General features: G+C 41.1%; 1 protein-coding gene across 2 annotated transcripts in view; it reads right to left on the reverse strand.

Annotated features, from left to right (window-relative positions):
• Window positions 1-3,384: 3,384 nt before the first annotated feature.
• lyst (lysosomal trafficking regulator) overlaps window positions 3,385-20,981 on the reverse strand; it is a 316,053-nt gene continuing 298,456 nt past the window's right edge. For both annotated transcript variants that reach the window (XM_073056659.1, XM_073056660.1), the window contains exons 51-53: window positions 19,827-19,983; window positions 7,209-7,280; window positions 3,385-4,666 (exon numbers count right to left, since the gene is read on the reverse strand). In XM_073056659.1, the coding sequence (XP_072912760.1) occupies window positions 4,528-4,666; window positions 7,209-7,280; window positions 19,827-19,983 (368 nt within the window). In that variant the 3' untranslated portion in view covers window positions 3,385-4,527. The remainder of the gene's footprint in view (window positions 4,667-7,208; window positions 7,281-19,826; window positions 19,984-20,981) is intronic.

Consider the following 20,981-nt stretch of genomic DNA (forward strand, 5'->3'; position numbering starts at 1 on the left):
TTGGAGTACTGTGACCAGTTTTGGGCCCCATATCTAAGAAAAAATGTGCTGATATTGGAGAGCGTTTAAGGAGGTTCATGAAAATGTTTTCAGGAGTAAAAGGCTTGTCATATGGGAGCATCCTGATGAAGGGTCTTGGCCCAAAACGTCAAATGGTTACTCTTTTCCATAGATGCTGCTTGGCCTGCCAACATCCTCTCCACATCCACTCTATTGAGGCCTTACAACATTTGATAGGTTTCAACGAGATCCTTCTCATTCTTCTAGATTCCAGTAAATAAAGACCCAAAGCCATTAAACGCTCCTCATAATTCTACCTTATGAACCTCCTCTGAACCCTTTCCAATGTCAGCACATTCTTTCTTTCATAAGGGGCCCAAAATTGCTCATAATACTCCAAGTGAGGCCTCACCAGTGCTTTATAAAGCCTCAACATTAAATCCTTGCTCTTATATTCTAGTCCTCTCGAAATGAATGCATTTGCCTTCCTCACCACTGATTTAACCCGAAAATTAACCTTTAGGAATTCCTGCAGGAGGAATCCCAAGTCCCTTTGCATCTCAGATTTTTGAATTTCCTCTCCATTTAGAAAATAGTCTACCCTTTTATTTCTTCTACCAAAGTGCATGACCATAAAGTTCCCGACACTGTATTCCATGTCACTTTGCCCATTCTTCTAATTTGACCTTCTGTGACCTCTCTGCTTCCTCAATACTACCTGTTCCTCCACTTATCTTCGTATTGTCTGCAAATGGCCACAAAACCGCCAATTCTGTCATCCAAATCATTGACATATAACGTAAAAAGAAGCGGCCCCAACACAGACCTCTGTGGAATGCCACTGGACACCGGCAGCCAACCAGAAAAGGCTTCTTTTATTCCCACTCTGCCTCTTGTCAATCAGCTAATGCTCTATCTATGTTAGTATCTTTCCTGTAATACCATGGGCTCTTGTTAAGCAGCTTTGAGTGTGGCACCCTGTCAAAAGCCTTCTGAAAATCCAAGTACACGACATCCACTGACTCTCCTTTGTCTATCCTGCTTGTTCCTGGGTAGGTTAATTAGTCATTGCTGGGACAGCATCTGTACCACTAACTAAAAATACTCTGTGTACCAGAGTATCAGCTAATGCTGAATGCTCTGGGGAGGGGGTAGTGAGCAGGGGCACACACCAGTTAAAATGAATTTAGTCAACATAGATCTGTTCAGAGGGCTCATGTCTGATTAATTCAGTTGAACTTAGATAACTAGGAGGGTTGAAGTGAGTACAGCTTTTGGTTGGATTAGAAAAGTGAAAACCCATATGGTGCAAAGAAAGTTGGATCCAAAATTGGCTCAGGTAAGTGTTCATAATGAATGACACACACAAAATGCTGCAGGAATTGACGTTTTGGGCTGAAACCCTTAGTCAGGAGTTCCTCTAGCATTTAGTGTGTTACTCTGGATTTTCTGCATTTGCAGAATCTCTTGTGGTCACGATGAGTGGGTTGTACAGAGTGCAGCACAAAGTACCCTACCATATCCACACTGCCCATTCAATCCAGTTTACCAACTTATAGTATGTAGACCAAAATGCCATGGTGATTAAAGTATTCATCCAGATGTATCTTAAAATGTTGTGAGAGGAATGTTGCTCTTCGTCATATCTCGCCTCAAACTCTTATTCCCTCTGCATTTGGTTGTGTTGCTCATGATTTCCAGCACCTGTAGAATTTCCTGTGCTGATTCCTCTGCTGTCTCGTCTTAGAGTACTCCACCATGGAAAAAGGCTTTTTGCAATCTACCTCTTATGTTGTAATCTTCTCTCAGCACCACCCTCTTATTCTCCAAGGACAATAAACCATCTCTCCTCAAAAGCAAAAAACACTTGGGCAACATCTCTGCATTCTCCTCTGTGCAATCAAGTCCTTCTCATAGTGGCACTTGTCCAGAAGTGTACAGAATGTAGCAGTCCACTTACTGTAAACGCAATGTTGTGTGAATTGTAAAGAGAAATAATTTGTGAAGCATGGAGGTTGCTGGCAATTTATTGTTCATTTCTAACTGCCTTTGAACGTTGCATGCAGTTAAGAGTCAGCTACGTGGAGTGCATCTAAAGTTACAAACCAGGTGAGGAAAGTAGAATTCCTTCCCCGGAATCAAAGTCAAATTTATTATCAATGTAGGCACATGTTACCATAAACTACCTTGAGATTCATTTTCTTTACAGGAAGGATAAAGAAATACAATAGAATTTACAAAAATAACTGTACACAATGACAAACAACCAATGTTAAAAAAGACAAATTGTGCAACAAAAATACCAAGGACATGAATTGTAAAGAGTCTTTGAAAGTGAGTCTGCAAATTGTGGAATCAGTTCAGAGTTGTGGTGAGTGAAGTTATCCACATCAGTTCAGAAGCTTGATGTTTCTCGGGTAATAACTGTTCCTGAACCTGGTGGTGTGGGACCAAAGCTTCTGTATCACTATCTGGTAGTTGTGAGAGAGAGAGAATATGGCCTGGATGGTGGGGGTCCTCGATGATGAATGTTGTTCTCTTGTAACAGCACTCCATGTAGATGTGATCAGTGGTGAGGAGGGCTTTGCCTGGGATGGACTGAGCCGTATCCACCACTTTCTGTAGACTTTTCTGTTCTAGGGCATTGGCGTTTCCATATCAGGCCATGTTGCAAACAGTTAGGATACTCTCTACTGTGCACCTCTACAAGTTTATCAATGTTTTCAGTGACATGCCGAATCTACGCAAACTTCTTAGAAAAGTAGAGACTCTGTCGTCCCTTCTTTGTGATGGCATTTACGTGCTGGCCCCAGGACAGATTCTCTGATATGTTAACACCTAGGAATTTAAAGCTAGATTTTTAAGAACGATATGCAGTCTTTGTCCAGGATTACAGAGTAGCTTTTTATAAATTCTAGAATTATTTAATACCTTGAATTAAAATCCCCAGCTGTCAAGATAGAATTTAAGCTCATGTTTGTGGATCAAAAATCTGACTGCCAGTCTTGTAACTTCACCTTCAGAGCTTCTTTATTAACATTTTGAAATGTAAGGAAGATTATGCCAACAATACACAAGTTATCAGTGAAGGAGGATGTAAAAAGATAATGATTTCTTCATTCTAATGGGTAGGATGCAATTCATTCCAGAGAAGTAAAGTACTGTAGTAAAAAGGGGGTAGCAGTTAGTGCAACACTCTAGAGTACAGTAATTAGGGTTCAAGTCCTGCCCTGTGTAAGGGCATCTGAGGAAATAAATGAAAGATAAGATGTGTGTCGAGGAGCACAGGAACCCCTAGAGTGCTCCAAGCTCTCGACCTTTGTCAACTTAAAAAACTTTAAATGTTTAGAATAAGATTCTGATAGGAAAAAAAAGATAGATATCTCAGGTTACAATTAATTTAATGTCCAAATATTCAGCACAAATACTTTGTACAGATATATAAGGAATAAGTACAAAATACAGCAAATGCTCACTTTCAAAGTCTCAGGAACACTGGTTTTTTAAATTTTTAAATAAGTTACACGCTTGCCAAAGTTTTATATATCAGCAAAACAATTGACAAACTAGTTCAAAAAATTTGTAAAATGCACATTTTCTAACACTATTTTAAATATGATTAAGGATCGTACACAAAAGACAACTTTCAGAGGGAAGTTGCAATCAAAATTGAGAATATGTGCCCTTCAATTAAACAAGTGGTCATTTATTTATCACGAGTGGGAAGCAACCTAACTATAAACAATCTATTCGACACCAGTATTGTGTCTCCAATAAAGCCAACCCAAATTTCTGCATTGTTAGATGCACATCCACTCAGTTTAAGATAATATTTATCCTTTCATGCAATCTGGCAAGCACCAGCTAGGCGATTCTTCTCAAATTAGGGTCTGCTTAATGCTAGGTATAAAAAAAGTTACAATCTGGATCATATTATCAAATTATTACAAAGTGTGATTTTATTTCTGAGGAAAGGCATGAGAAATGACAGAGCTTGCAAAATGAATTGTAAACGTTCAAGGCAGATGCTGTGTGCACAGACATTGTTTTAAGGTGCTTTAACATAGATATTTCCATGCTCTTATGTAAGTGATTATTCTTGTATACCTAACCTGCTTGGTCTCATGCACATTGTATGCAAAACTTGGGAGATTCTCAAGTAGAAAATATTGCACTTTAAATCCAACAACCTTACACATTGCATAACTTACACCAAATTTAAATTGAGTTGCTGGGTTTTAGTAGTTTCAAACTGACAGTGCTTTGAAGGACTGCTTATCCCACAAAGTCAAGGAACAGCCTGCAGAGATGAAATCTGCTTTGCTCAATATTTTTCATGATTCCATTTTGTTCTGATTGATGAGAAGAACACCTGATCAGCTTGAGTAGTCTCACTTGGAATATTTACATATAGGAATGATCTCTTCATTTTCCCAGTCTTCCCCTCATCCCACCGCCTCCCACAAGGGCACAACAGGCTCCATTACAAGCACAGTGACTGGTACAATCATATTTGCAGGCCAGTTTTCATCCAGCTCCATAACTGCTTAGGAAGGGATAGAATATGGGGAGCTTCATCCGCTGTTGGTCTTTACGACACCATGCTATCACAGTCCCATCGATGTTTGCTGTATAGAGATGATGGCCGTCACAGGAGAAGGTCAGACTGCAAGAAAAAAAAGAATAAAACTATGTAAGGGGATTTTTTGAAAACATTGCTGGTGATGAATAAAGTTCAAAGTTAATTTGTTATCAAAGTAAGTACATGTCACTATATACTGAGATTCACTGAGATGCATGGTATCTGTTTGCTGACCTGCAGCACAGTAAAAATTGCAATCAGAAATGTCAATTTAATTTTTCCATTTATTTTCTTATGTTTTATTTGGGCTCACATCCAGGAAATGTTGTGCTGGCATTAGAAAGGGTCCAGAGGAGATTTACAACAATGATCCTTCGGATGAAAAGGTAATTATATGAGAAGAGTTTGATGGCTCTGGACCTGTGCTCACTGGAATTTAGAAGAATGATGAGGATATTTCCTATCGTGGGAGAATCTAAGACCAGCCTCGGAATAGAAGGACATCGTTTTAGAACAGATATGAGAAGGAATTTCTTCAGCCATAGGGTGGTGAACCTGTGGAATTCAATGCCACAGACAGCTGTAGAGGCCAAGTCACTGGGTATATTTAAACCAGAGGTTGTTGGTTCTTGATTAGTAAGCGTGTCAAAGATTACAGAGAGAAGGCAGGAGAAAGGGATTCAGAGACATAATTAAATCAGTCATGCTGGAATGGTGCAGCAGACTCAATGGACCAAATGACCTAATTTTACTTGCATGTCTAATGGCCTTAGATCCTTTTTAACCTTCTTGCACCCAAGCACAAAATGTTATAACAAATTTAAATGACTTAACAGGAATCATGGCGACCTTGGTGTCAGATTGGATTTCCTGTTGTGTTTTTTTCATTCATTTGCTTTAATTGTATGTTTTCTGGGTGATCAGCCAAAAACAAATGTAGCAGAAATCTGGCAAAGAGTGATCACTGGAGTTTACTTTCTTCTAAACAACAGTTTCCAATTTGGCAGCTTTCAGATAGCAACTTCAATTTGCATAGCAATTTTAACACAGAAAACATTCCAAGACTCTTCATGGAGGTGTTATCAAACAGAATATGACACCAAGCTACTTAAGGGGATTGTGGAAAAAAATACAGAAAACATCAAGGATACTTAGCAGGTCAGGTTGCATCTGTGGAGAGAGGAATACAGTTAATGTTTCAGCTCAATAACCTTTCAAAGGGTTGTAAACTCAGCTAGCCCCATCATGGGCACCAGCCTCCTCATCATCGAAGACACCTTCAAAAGGCGATGCCTCAAGAAGGTGGCATCCATTATTACAGACCCTCACCACCCAGTTCACGCCCTCTTCTCATTATTACCATCAGAATGGAGGTACAGGAGCCTAAAGACACACACTGAACAGTTTAGGAACAGCCTCCTTCTGTCTGCCATCTGATTTCTGAATGGGCCATGAACGCTACCTCACCTTTTGCACTACTTTTTTTATATTTCTTATTGTAACTTATAGTAATTTGTTGCCACTGGAACAAAACAACACATTTCACAACACATGTCAGTGAAAATAAATTAGATTCTGATTAAAAATAAATTGGAAGTGAAACCTGTTTAAATTTGTAGAGGAATGGCACAAACAAAGGGAATGATTGTTTTAAAATGGATACCACACATACCAAATGGTACAAGTGGCAGTGACAGCTGGGAGTGGGTGTTAAAGTCTTGTTAATCACAAAAAATCATTTAAAATATATCTGGTCTATAGCGTTTCTTAATCTTCTGAAACATTATTGACCTGGATCATTATTTCTATTTCTCTCCCCATAGCCTTACCTGCTGAGTATTTCAAGTGTTTTGTTTTTATTTTCGATTATTAGCATCTGCAGTTAATTTTCTTTGAGATAGAGAGCCAAGTGAAATACTGATAAAAGAATGAGAATTTAAAGAGTGTCTTAAGAGACAATAAAATTAAAGAGGGAATTGTAGAGCTTAGGACCAAGGCCCAAGACATAACCAGAGGTGGGTAAATAAAATAGATGATGCACAGGAGACATGAATAGATGGTGCAACAGTCATTTCTTGACCACACCCATTGAAATTGGGTTCTTCTTGAGGAACTCCTGTTCTAATGTCTATTCCTACAACGAGGGATAGGCTCGAATTTTGAGTGTCACAAAGCACAGAAGCAGGCCCATTGAGTCCATACTGACCATCAAGCGGTCAATCGAATTAAACCAACAATATTCTCCCCACATTCCTATCAATTCCCTCAGATTCTGCTGTTCACATGCACACAGGACAATTTTTTTGCCACAACTAACCTAATGACATGCATGACCTTGGGATGTGGGAGGAAACCAAACTCCCAGAGGAAATCCATGGGGTCACAGGGAGAAGGTGCAAGCTCCACAGACAGCACAGGAGTTCAGGATTGAATCTGGGTCACTGTACGTAGCTGCGAGGCAGGAGCTCTAGTCTAGATAGACATCACTTTCATAAGACTACTCTAGCACTGAATCTGGCACCATTCAAACAGCCAAACTTGGATCAATGTAGTTGTGAGAAAGAATTTAACTTCCCAATAAAGAAGGTTTTCTTTCCCACTTTGATAATAGTTTGCTCATTCTTACCTGACGATAGGTCGGTTTGACTTTGGGAAGATAATTTCTCGAACAGGTTTCAAGTCCCACGTACTCCACAGCCTGCACAATACAAAAAGGGTTTCCTATTTATCATGTCAACTTCATTTCTGTTTTGAAAATACGAGTTGCACGAACAAGTTGGCGTTTAGTTGGTCCAAAAATACCAAAAAATACAAGTAGCTTTACACATGTACTAAGGAGATGACAATTAGCAGCAAGATTACTGTGAAATTGTTTGTATCAGATCACTGAATCTGCTACCTCGTGAGAGATGTCAATTATTTTAATCAGATTACTAGCTACATCAAAAGAGAAAGAAATTTGATCAGAGCACTTAACAGAACAATAGTCCTGCCGAGTACCTTTACTCAATTATCCACCAGAACTTCTTGTTGAAATGTTTAACTTACTTTTGGGAGTTGCAAAGTGAAGTCCTGTTTATACTGTTATATGTTAACAATGGGCAATCAATTGAAAATGGAATAGTTTCAACCCTCTGACATCACAGAACCGAACCGAAACATGAGCTACCATCAAGGTTGGAAGGTCAAAAAGAGTTTGCAGACACATGACATGGTATCAACAGACAGAAGATTTTTCTTTTCGGGCATCCTTCAGAAATCCAAAGCAATACTGTGCATGAGTCTTTGTTATATTCTACCAAGATCATATACAATGCTGCTAGAAAGTTTGTAAGCCCTGTAAAATTTTCTCTATTTCTACATAAATATAACCTAAAATGTGATCATATCTTCATGCAAGTCCTAAAACAAGATAAAGAGAACCCAATTAAATAAACACTGAAACATTATACTTGTTATTTATTGAGAAAAATGATCCTATATTTTGTGTATTTGTTGGAAAATGTATGATAACCTTTGCTTTCAATAATTGGTGTGACCTCCTTGTACAGCAATAACTTCAACCAAACATTTCCAGTAGCCATTGATCAGTCCTGCATATCAGCTTGGAAGAATTTTAGGCCATTCCTCCATACAAAACTGCTTCATCTCTGGGATGTTGGTGGGATTCCTTGCATGAACTGCTTGCTTCAGATCCTCCACAACATTTCAATAGGATTAAGGTCAGGACTTTGACTCGGCCATCCCAAAACACAAATTTGCTTCTTTTTAAACCATTCTGTTGTTGATTTACTCTTGTCTTTCATATAGTTGTCTTGCTGCATTAACCAACTTCTATTAACCTTCAGGTGTTGGACTGCTACCCTGACATTCTCCTGTAAAATACCTTGATGCAATTTTGAATTCATTGTTCCCTCAATGATCACAAACTATCCAGGCCCTGAGGCAGCAAAGCAGCACCAAACCAAGATGTTCCTTCCACCATGCTTCACAGTTGGGATGAGGTTTTGGTGTTAGTGTAGTGCTCTTTTCCCTCCAAACATATCATTTTGCATTTCTGCCAAGAAATTAAACTTTTGTCTCATCTGTCCACAGAACATTGTCCCAGAAGTGTTGTGGATCAGCCAGGTGATCTTACGGAAACTTGAATGTGCAGCAATGTCTTTTTTGAAGAGCAGTGGTTTCCTCTATGTTGTCTTTCCATGAACCGTTCTTGTTCAGTGTTTTTCTTACAGTGGACACATGAACAGAGATTAAAGTTCTAGAGATTTCTGCAGGTCTTTTGCTGTTACCCTTGGGCTCTTTTTTACCTCCTTCAGCATTGCATGTTGTGCTCTTGGTGTGATCTTTACAGGACATCCACTCCCAGGGAGAGTATCAACATTGCTGAGTTTCTTCCATTTGAAGACAATTTCTCTTACTGTGGACTGATGAACTCAGATCTTTAGAAATTCTTTTGTAGCCTTTTCCAGCTTCATGCATCTCTACAGTTCTTTTTCTAAGGTCCTCTGAAAGTTGTTTTGAATGAGGCTCTGAGCACATAAACAATCTTTCTTGAGGTGAGCAGGCTCTGTCAGTATCCGACTTTGTGTGCCTTTTTTTAATAGGGCAGGGCACCTGTAAAACCCACACCTCCAATCTCATCTCATCGATTGGAACACCTGACGACAAACAGCATTTGTAGAACACGTTACCCCAGAAGTTCATATACTTTTTCCAACAAATAGATGTAATACTGGATCATTTTTCTCAATAAATAAATGCACAAGTATAATGTTTTTGTGTTATTTATTTAATTGGATTCTCTCTATCTAGATTTAGGATTTATGTGAAGATCTGATCACACAGGTCATATTTATGCAGAAAAAGAAAATTCTACAGTGTTCACAAACTATCTAGCACCACTTTATATAACCATATAACAACTACAGCACAGAAACAGGCCATCTCGGCACTTCTAGTCCGTGCCGACGCTTACACTCACCTAGTCCCACTGGCCTGCACTCAGCCCATAACCCTCCATTTCTTTCCTGTCCATATACCTATCCAATTTTACTTTAAATGACAATACCGAACCTGCCTCTACCACTTCTACTGGAAGCTCATTCCACACAGCTGCCACTCTCTGAGTAAAGAAATTCCCCCTTGTGTTACCCTTAAACTTTTGCCCCCTAACTCTCAAATCATGTCCTCTTGTTTGAATCTCCCCTACTCTCAATGGAAAAAGCCTATCCACGTCAACTCGATTTATCCCCCTCATTATTTTAAATACCTCTATCAAGTCCCCCCTCAACCTTCTACGCTCCAAAGAATAAAGACCTAACTTGTTCAGCCTTTCCCTGTAACTTAGGTGCTGAAACCCAGGTAACATTCTAGTAAATCTCCTCTGTACTCTCTCTATTTTGTTGATATCTTTCCTCTAATTCGGCAACCAGAACTGTACACTGTTATGAATGTACCACAGCTCTGAGGGGCCGAAGGGTGCGGGACCAGCCCCCTCCTTCCTGAGAATCGCAAGATCGCTATTAATTCGGGTCTTGGACCCAGGAAATGAGAGACAATGCAACGGATTTGACCACTGTTCTTAGAGACACTTCTGTGAATTGCAACTTTATACTACGTACCAGCTCTCAGGGACATGGACACTCTTGGGCAATGTGGGATGGGGATTGTATCACCCTACCTTGATTGACATCTACAAATCTGCCAGTCACGATAAAAGGGGACGGCAGGAGACAGTACCCCAGCGACGCACCAGACAGAGACACCATCGCTCATCGCTCCCGTAAGGACGGGAAGCTGTTCGGGAGCCACGTGTGATTCGGTTCCCCTAGCCTGGGAACCGAGTGGCTGATAACCCCGAAAAGGATTCCGAACTGACAACGGGGAACTCACGTTCCCGATTCAACGATTTGAGTCCAACAGGCTGGCAAGTTTATTTTCTCTCTCCAACACGTGAGCCCCAGCGGTCTCCGAAAGGCTAAAAGCCTGCATGAATTTCAGAGACTTTGATATTTCCATCGGGCAATAGTTTTACCCCTAGACAAACGATAGAGCTACTTCGTATTGTTGATTATTACTACACCCGTGCTTTAGATTCAGTATTGACGACGTATATTATCTGAATGTTTGTATTAACCTTACTGTTGTGCCCCTTTATAAATAAAAACGTTTAAAAATAGTACCATCAGACTTCAGCGGACCTCTCTCTCTTTGCTGGTAAGTGACCCAGTTACGGGGTTCGTAACAACATTGGGGTACTTGTCTCAGGATTTGACACCAAATTGGGGGGCCAGTGAATCGGGCTTAAGTCAAAAAAAAAAATAATTTGGATCTGGTAACGGGTAGCCAGACGAGAAACCAGCAAAGATGGACGTGGATGAATTTATGAAAGACCCGACTCTGGGGGCGCTAGAGGCGGCTACAAAATTAGACTTGGTAAATCTGGCGAAGGGGTTAAGCCTCACAGAGGTGAGGTCATCAATGAAAAAGCCGGAAGTGCGAAGGGTCATAACTCAGTATTACATTGGGAAGTATGTTTGCAGCTGAGGATTTGGAAAATATCCCTGAAAAGGTACTAGCGAGTGGGACGGATCAGTTAGAGTTGGAGAAATTAAGGTTGGAACATGAATTTAAAGTAAAGCAGCTGGAAGCAGCTGAGAAGGAGAAGAGCTGAGAAGGAAAAAGAAAGCTGAGAAGGAGAAGGAAAGGGCTGAGAGAGAAAGGGAGCAGGCGGTTCCAACTAAAGGAATTAGAGGGGAAACGGGTTCATGAGCTCCAGCTAAAGGAGCTGGAAGCAGCTGAGAAAGAGAAAGAAAGAGCTGAGAAGGAGAAGGAAAAAGCCGATGAGGTAGAGGGGGATAGGAAGGAGGGACCAGAACGGTTTGAAAAGATAGGTATAGTCCCCACCAGATTGGAGGACTCTAACGTATTGGCATGCCTTGCAGATAAATTTAGCCACTTAAAGCCTGAACAGCAGGAGCAGGTAATACAGCTCATTAACCGGCATGCAGACTTATGTCCAGATGTTCCCCGAAGGTGTAGTGGGATGAAACATGATGTGATAGTTACCTCAACCCAACCTATAAAACAGGCCCCTTATCTGATGAATTCTGAAAAGAGCCAGCTAGTAGAAAAGGAGATTGAACATATGCTAGCTGCTGGGATAATCCGCGAATCCTCTTCCGCGTGGGCTTCTCCTTGCGTGGTTGTCCCAAAACCGGATGGTACCATAAGATTCTGTACCGATTACCGGAAGGTCAACGCGGTCACCCAGACAAATGCTTACCCTATCCGCCGGGTGGACGATTGCATTGATCAAGTGGGGAAGGCGAGGTACATCACAAAAATTGACTTGTTAAAGGGGTACTAGTGCGTTCCTTTAACGGACAGGGCTCAAGGGATTTCAGCCTTTGTCACCCCGTCCGAGTTGTACGAGTACAACGTTATGCCGTTTGGGATGAAAAATGCACCAGGGACATTTCAGCGGATGATAGACGCTGTGATAAAGGGGTTAACCCACACCAAGGCTTATCTTGACGATGTGGTAGTTTGGAATGACACCTGGGGGAGCACCTGGAGGCTGTAGAAAATCTGTTTACCCAAATGTCGGCAGCCCACCTTACAGTAAACCTCACAAAGAGTAAATTTGGTCATGCCACGATCACCTATTTGGGGTATGTGGTGGGAGAAGGGCAGTTGGCTCCTGTGCAGGCGAAGGTCCGGGCCATTTCCGAGGTCCCTGTACCCTACAATAAAAGGGCCCTGAGGAGGTTTTTGGGCATGGTGGGATACTATCGGAAATTCTGTAAAAATTTCGCGGACCCTCCCCCTTACAAAACTCCTACGGAAGGAGGAAAAATTTGAGTGGGGTCATTCTTGTCAGAATGCCTTTGAAAAGTTAAAAGCCATATTGTGCCATGACCCTGTGTTAAAAGCACCCGATTTGTTAGCCCCCTTCTCCTTGGCAACGGATGCCAGTGATGAGGCTGCAGGAGCAGTCCTCTTACAGCAAGCCGGGGATGGAGTGGAGCACCCGGTAGCATATTTCTCTCGGAAGTTCAATGTACACCAGAGGAATTACTCTACCGTGGAAAAGGAATTGTTGGCACTTGTGTTGGTGATACAACATTTCGAAGTGTACATTTGTCCAGCGCAAAAACCCCTAGTGGTCTATACCGATCACAACCCGTTGGTATTCCTGGCCAATATGAAAAATAAAAACAGGAGGTTATTAAGCTGCAGTCTGATGCTGCAAGAATTCGATATTAAGATACAGCACATTAAGGAGAGTGATAATGTGCTAGCGGATTGTTTATCTAGATGCTGAATTAAATGTATAACTGTATGGCTCTGTAGTTAGAAAAAAGAAAAGCTTGTGTATTGTGTTAGATTATAAAATCCTGTAAGACTCTGTACTACTTCGTTTTCACTGCTGGTGAAAACGCTTTGAAGAAAGGGGGTGTTATGAACGTACCACAGCTCTGAGGGGCCGAAGGGTGCGGGACCAGCCCCCTCCTTCCTGAGAATCGCAAGATCGCTATTAATTCGGGTCTTGGACCCGGGAAATGAGAGACAATGCAACGGATTTGACCACTGTTCTTAGAGACACTTGTGTGAATTGCAACTTTATACTATGTGCCAGCTCTCAGGGACATGGACACTCTTGGGCAATGTGGGATGGGGATTGTATCACCCTACCTTGATTGACATCTACAAATCTGCCAGTCACAATAAAAGGGGACGGCAGGAGACAGTACCCCAGCGACGCACCAGACGGAGACACCATTGCTCATCGCTCCCATAAGGACGGGAAGCTGTTCGGGAGCCACGTGTGATTCGGTTCCCCTAGCCTGGGAACCGAGTGGCTGATAACCCCGAAAAGGATTCCGAACTGACAACGGGGAACTCACGTTCCCGATTCAACGATTTGAGTCCAACAGGCTGGCAAGTTTATTTTCTCTCTCCAACTCGTGAGCCCCAGCGGTCTCCGAAAGGCTAAAAGCCTGCATGAATTTCAGAGACTTTGATATTTCCATCGGACAATAGTTTTACCCCTAGACAAACGATAGAGCTACTTCGTATTGTTGATTATTACTACACACGTGCTTTAGATTGAGTATTGACGACGTATATTATCTGAATGTTTGTATTAACCTTACTTTTGTGCCCCTTTATAAATAAAAACATTTAAAAATAGTACCATCAGACTTCAGCGGACCTCTCTCTCTTTGCTGGTAAGTGACCCAGTTATGGGGTTCGTAACAACACAATACTCCAAATTCGGCTTTACCAATGCCTTGTACAATTTGAACATTACATCCCAACTCCTATACTCAATGCTCTGATTTATAAAGGCCAGCATACCAAAAGCTTTCTTCACCACCCTATCCACATGAGATTCCATCTTCAAGGAACTATGCACCATTACTCCTAGATCACTCTGTTCTACTACATTCTTCAATGCCCTACCATTTACCATGTATGTCCTATTTGGATTATTCCTACCACAATGTAGCACCTCACACTTATTAGCATTAAACTCCATCTGCCATCGTTCAGCCGACTCTTCTAACTGGCCTAAATCTCTCTGCAAGCTTTGAAAACCTACTTCATTATCAACAACGCCACCTACCTTAGTATCATCTGCATACTTACTAATCCAATTTACCACCCCATCATCCAGATCATTAATGTATATGACAAACATTGGACCCAGTACAGATCCCTGAGGCACACCACTAGTCACCGGCCTCCAACCTAACAAACAGTTATCCACTACTACTCTCTGGCATCTCCCATCCAGCCACTGTTGAATCCATTTTACTACTTCAATATTAATACCTAACGATTGTACCTTCCTAACTAACTTTCCGTGCAGAACTTTGTCAAAGGCCTTACTGAAGTCCATATAGAGAAAATCCACTGCTTTATCCTCGTCAACTCTCCTCGTAACCTCTTCAAAAAATTCAATAAGATTGTCAAACATGACCTTCCACGCACAAATCCATGCTGACTGTTCCTAATCAGACCCTGTCTATCCAGATAATTATATTTACCATCTCTAAGAATACTTTCCAGTAGTTTACCCACCACTGACGTCAAACTGACAGGCCTATAATTGCTAGGTTTACTCTTAGAACCCTTTTTAAACAATAGAACCACATGAGCAATACGCCAATCCTCCGGCACCATCCCCGTTTCTAATGACATTTGAAATATTTCTGTCAGAGCCCCTGCTATTTCTACACTAACTTCCCTCAAGATCCTAGGGAATATCCTATCAGGACCCGGAGATTTATCCACTTTTATATTCCTTAAAAGTGCCAGTACTTCCTCCTCTTTAATTGTCATAGTTTCCATAACTTCCCTACTCGTTTCCCTTACCTTACACAATTCAATATCCTTCTCCTTAGTGACTACCAAAGAAAAGAAATTGTTCAAAATCTTCCCCATCTCTTTAGGCTCCAGACATAGCTGTCCACTCTGATTCTCGAAGGGACCAATTTTATCCCTCACTATCCTTTTGCTATTAATATAACTGTAGAAACTCTTCTGATTTATTTTCACCTTACTTGCCAAAGCAACCTCGTATCTTCTTTTAGCTTTTCTAGTTTCTTTCTTAAGATTCTTTTTACATTCTTTATATTCCTCGAGCACCTCATTTACTCCATGCTGCCTATATTTATTATACATCTCCCTCTTTTTCCGAACCAAGTTTCCAATATCCCTTGAAAACCAAGGCACTCTCAAACTTTTAACCTTTCCTTTCAACCTAACAGGAACATAAAGATTCTGTACCCTCAAAATTTCACCTTTAAATGACCTCCATTTCTCTATTACATCCTTCCCATAAAAAAATTGTCCCAATCCACTCCTCCTAAGTCCCTTCGCATCTCCTCAAAGTTAGCCTTTCTCCAATCAAAAATCTCAACCCTGGGTCTAGTCCTATCTTCTCTATATTATATTGAAACTAATGGTATTGTGATCACTGGACCTGAAGTGCTCCCCAACACATACCTCTGTCACCTGACCTATCTCATTCTCTAACAGGAGATCCAACACTGCCCCTTCTCTAGTCGGTACCTCTATGTATTGCTGCAAAAAACTATCCTGCAGACATTTTACGAACTCCAAACCATCCAGCCCTTTTACAGAATGGGCTTCCCCGTCTATGTGTGGAAAATTAAAATCTCCCACAATCACAACCTTGTGCTTACTACAAATATCTGCTATCTCCTTGCAAATTTGCTCCTCCAATTCTCGCTCCCCATTAGGTGGTCTATAATACACCCCTATAAGTGTTACCACACCTTTCCCATTCCTCAATTTGACCCAAATAGTCTCCCTAGATGAGCCCTCTAATCTATCCTGCCAAAGCACCGCTGTAATATTTTCTCGGACAAGCAATGCAACATCTCCTCCTCTTGTCCCTCCGATTCTATCACACCTGAAGCAACGAAATCCAGGAATATTTAGTTGCCAATCACACCCCTCCTGCAATCATGTTTCACTAATAGCTACAACATCATATTTCCAGGTATCAATCCATGCTCTAAGCTCATCCACCTTTCTTACAATGCTCCTAGCATTAAAATAGATGCATTTAAGAAACTCTCCACCTCTTCCTCTCTGTTTATCCCTAACGATGCGATCAACTTTATTATCTTTTTCCTCCTTCTCCCCTACATCTTCGGTCTGAGCGCTCCCCTTCTCTATCACCTGCCTATCCTCCCTCACACACTGTCTGCTAGCTTTCTCTATTTGTGAACTAACCTCCTCTCCCCTAGTCTCTTCAAATTGATTCCCACCCCCCCCCCCCAACCATTCTAGTTTAAAGTCTCCCCAGTAGCCTTAGCAAATCTCCCTGCCAGGATATTGGTCCCCCTAGGATTCAAGTGTAACCCCTCCTTTCTGTACAACCTAGTCAGTTGGGCGGAAAGATGAAGAATAAGAATAGCGATTTCATTCATAGAAGTGTGAGGTAGTGCATTTGAGGATGTGTGTCAAGGGATGGGGATGTACTTTAGTTGGTACACAGCTCGTTAGATATTTGCATTAATCTGCCAAACATGTGGTAGCACCTCATTGCATAAAAGCATGCAGATATGGTCAAGCGGTTCAGTTGTTGTTCAGACCAAACATCAGGATGGGGAAGGAATGTGATCTAATTACTTTGACTGTGCAATGATTGTTGGCGGGCTGGTATGACCATCTCAGAAACTTTTGGTCTGGGAATTTTGCATACAACAGTGTCAAGTTTACAGAGAATGTATCCCAAAAAAAAAAATCTATTGACTGGCAGTGATGTGGGTGTAAACACCATGTTAATGAGAGAGGTCAGAAGAGAATGGCCAAGCTGGTTCAAGCTGACAGGACACATTACAACGGTGGCGTGCAGAAAAGCATCTCTGAATGAACAACACTTTGAACCTTGAAGTGGATGGGCTATTGCAGAAGACCACACTAGGTTCCACTCCATAGTTGCCAAATAAAATAGCCACTGAGTGTATAATAAATTGGTGAGTATTGAGTGGTATCTTGGAGATGGAGTTGAAACCTTGGAATTCACATCCACAATCCTTATTAAAAATCAATAAGTTGACTAAAAAGGTTAATGGAATACTTTACGAGGCTACAGAATACTAATTAGAACAGAGATTCAATGCCATGTGCACTTCTGGTCACCTCATTACAAGAAAGACACAATTGTTCTAGAGAGGGTGCAGAGGAAATGTATATGGCATTGCCAGTACTGGGAAGTTTAAAGATTAGTTTTATTTGTCTCATGTACATTGAAACATACACTGAAATGCATTGTTTGCAGCAAAACAAATCAGCGAGGATTATGCTAGGCAGTTGTAAGTGTCATTGTGCTTCCAGCTCCATCATAACATGCCCACAACTTACTAACCCTAACCCTTAGGTTTCTAGAACGTGGGAGGAAACCAGAACACACAACACCAGAACAGAACGTACAAATGCCTTACGGACAGTGGCAGGAATAGAACCCCAATCTTTTAGCTGGCACTGTTAAGCATTACACTAACCATTATACTACTGTGCTGAAAGGAAAGACTGGATAAACTAGGGTTGACTTCTTTGGAATAGAGGGGATTGAGGATAGAAATGCTTGTTTATAAAATTACTGACCAAGAGAGAGCAAATAAAAATGATCCATTTTTCTGATAAAAACTTCAAAAATTAGGTGGCTTAGACCTAAAGTAATTGGTTGGAGTATTAGGAGGAAGATGAAGAGTGAAGACTCGAAGGAGAGTAGATGACATGTGCCTTCCACCACTCTCCAGTGTGCATCAATGGCTTTGCCGTAGAGAGGGTGAAGAACACAAAGTTTCTTGGTGTGCACAAAACAGACGATCCAACCTAGACCCACAACATCTCCTCACTAGTCAAGGCAGCACAGCAGATCCTACACTTTCAGAGGAGATTGAGGCATTCAAGGCTGTCTGCCCCCATTATAACAAATTTCTACAGGAGCACCATTGAGTGTGTCCTGTCTGGCTGAATCGTGTGGTAAAGAAGCTGCAAGGCATTGGATCACAAGACCTTATAGGGGATAGTAAAGCCACCAAGTGGATCACTGAGATCTCCCTCTCCCTATTTGCGTCATTTACTGGGAGCATTGCAGATGAGGGGGTTGAGGTATTATTGAGGATCCCTATCCATCCCACAGTCTCTTTGACCCACTACCATCAGGAAAGAGATACAGCAGCATCAGAACTCGGACTGCCAGACTGGGTAACAGCTTCTTCCCTCAGGGTGTCAGACTAATGGATACCTACCCCCACCGAGGTCTCATCACTAGGCAAGCAAGCTGTTTACTGTACTGTTTAATGTTTACTTGTGCAGCACAATAAATGCATTTTGAATTGTATTTTATTAACTTACTTATGGGAATATTTTGGTTTATGTCTTGTGTGTGAAACTTGTTTAGTGGGTGTTCTGTGGTCCAGAGGAACATTGTTCCATTTGGTTTTATACACATATACATACATACAGTCAGATGACAAACTTGAACTTGAAGATTGAGAAAATATTTTTACCCCCAAAATTGGTAGGAATCTAGAATTCATTACCTGTACAGTTGGTAGACACAGAAATCTTCATCACATGTAAACAATGCTTGGATTATGCACCTGAAGAGCAGTGTGACCTGCAGGTCCACAAATCTAGTGCTGGTGGGGGGATTTGACAGGGTAACATTTTCTCAATTTCTAAAAGACACTGGGCTCCATGTCTCCTTATGACATCGGTGGAGTTATTAAAAAAGTGCTTCAGACAAGATCCTTATGTAAAAAATCTACTCAAACAGGATGAAGCTATGAGAAGTGATTACAATCATTCAGTGAAGCTTAAACCTGGCAATGTTAAATCTTTGATCAGCCCTTCTCCTCTTGGAAAAACTAGTACCCAGGAGTGCAAATGGGCCAAAAATCAGAAGACAAATATTGGTATTATAACTATGTGTGTTAAAATAGTTCTCCTCATCAAAGTCCTATATAGTTGATTCCCCTATTCTGAGAATCTCTCTTTTGCTTTTTAAAGATTATCTTTATTTGTCACATGTTCATTGAAACATATCATGAAATGCAACATTTGTGTTAATGACCAACACAATCCACGAGCATGGCAACAACAAAGCATGTCCACAACTTGCTAATCCAATCTTTGGAACGTGGGAGGAGATTAAAGCACTTGGAGGAAGCCCATAATGTCATGGGGAGAATGTACAAACCCCTTTCAGATAGAGGTGGGAATTGAACCCTAATCGCTGATGTTGTAAAATGTTATGCTAACCGCTTTGCCACCAGTTAGAAATAGCCCATCAAGATCGACTCTGCTGGTAGTTCACTGAATTATTTGTGTTAATAAAATCATCTTTCATTCTCTTAAACTCAAGTGCGTATTGGGCAAACATCAAATCTCCTCAAGAAATTACCCCCTAATTTCAGAATTAGTCTATGCTACACCACTTTGAAAGTAATCCTTTACAATGGAAACTAAAATTGTTTATAAGTACTTCTAAAGCCTCAGCAAAACTTACCTACAGTTTTACTTCCACCCTCTATTACAAATATTCTTTATTTTAATACAATTAATTACAAATAAATGAAGAGACAGTACTTTCTAATCTTTAACAGAGGCTTGATTGCATATTTATGCCTAATTTCCTGGTAGAGGTGATGAGCATTATGTAGCTGAATTATAGTGATATATTACTGACCTTACTATGCCATTTTCTAGCCCTCCGGCAATCACGTTGACAGATACACCTTCGGGCTGATTGGAGAAAGCTACAGAGCAGATGATCTCCCGACAGTGCACGTGGCCACTGAGATCCCCGTTCACTGTCCACAGTCTCAGGTCACTGCCACCACCGACTAAGGAACAAAACATACACAATTAAACCCATTCTTCCAGATAATCCATATTATAGTGGATAAACTGCTCGTCTTCAACACATACTGTAAGAACTAAGTGGTGACTGGGAGAAAATAGCCAGGAAGTTCTGTTGTGTGGAGCTGTAATTCCCTAAACACTAGACCTTATTGTCCAAAGGTCACCAAATTACTGAATGTGTTATGAGACAGGAGGATATGCTGTAACATTCAACAGTGTCTTACTCAACAATGCCACTGGCTTAAACTTCCCTTGCTGAGATGTGCCCTGTGAATGGAGCAGTTTACTCGTACAGAAGGTCTTCATGACGGCTGTTTATTGGAACACAAAGGGGATCAGTCTGACCAGGTCTTGGGCCCTGGAGACTGGCAGATGGATCTACCCAGTAGTCCCAGCACTCCAACTTGCAATGAATCTCCTTAAAGGCTCCACCACTAAATGTTGAACACCTTCCTTCCTGAGCTGATCAAGATTTCTAAACTGCAGGGTGAAGCTCCAGCGTCTCCCCAACTTCATCACCGCATCCCTTCCATTCATGATTTGAATCTTTGTGTTCCTAACTAGCACCTTGCCAATTGGAGGAAAAACCTTTGAGAATGTTTAGTTGTGCAAGAACTAATCCACTGCACAGAATGCTTATAATATTACAGGTTTATGCACTGTCCATTTCTAACAATTACTAGTTTCAAGTACCTTTCCTGACATGGAATAATTTCTAAACTAGTGTTTCAATCAGCTTGCACCCCTTCCCCCACCCCACCACCTTATTCTGGCTTCCTTTCCAGGCTGAAGGATCTCAGCCTGAAATATTGACTGTTTACTCCCCTCTGTTGATACTGCCTGACCTAACGAGTTACTCCAGCATTTTGTACTTTTTGCTCATGAGTTGTTAATGTTTCTTCCCCAGTTTTATTAACTACACTTTAGTTTATTTTTAAGAATAATTTATTTATTTCTATCTTTATTTTCACAGCAAGTT

This window comes from Hemitrygon akajei, chromosome 9 (assembly GCF_048418815.1).
Source record: "Hemitrygon akajei chromosome 9, sHemAka1.3, whole genome shotgun sequence".
Taxonomy (NCBI): domain Eukaryota; kingdom Metazoa; phylum Chordata; class Chondrichthyes; order Myliobatiformes; family Dasyatidae; genus Hemitrygon; species Hemitrygon akajei.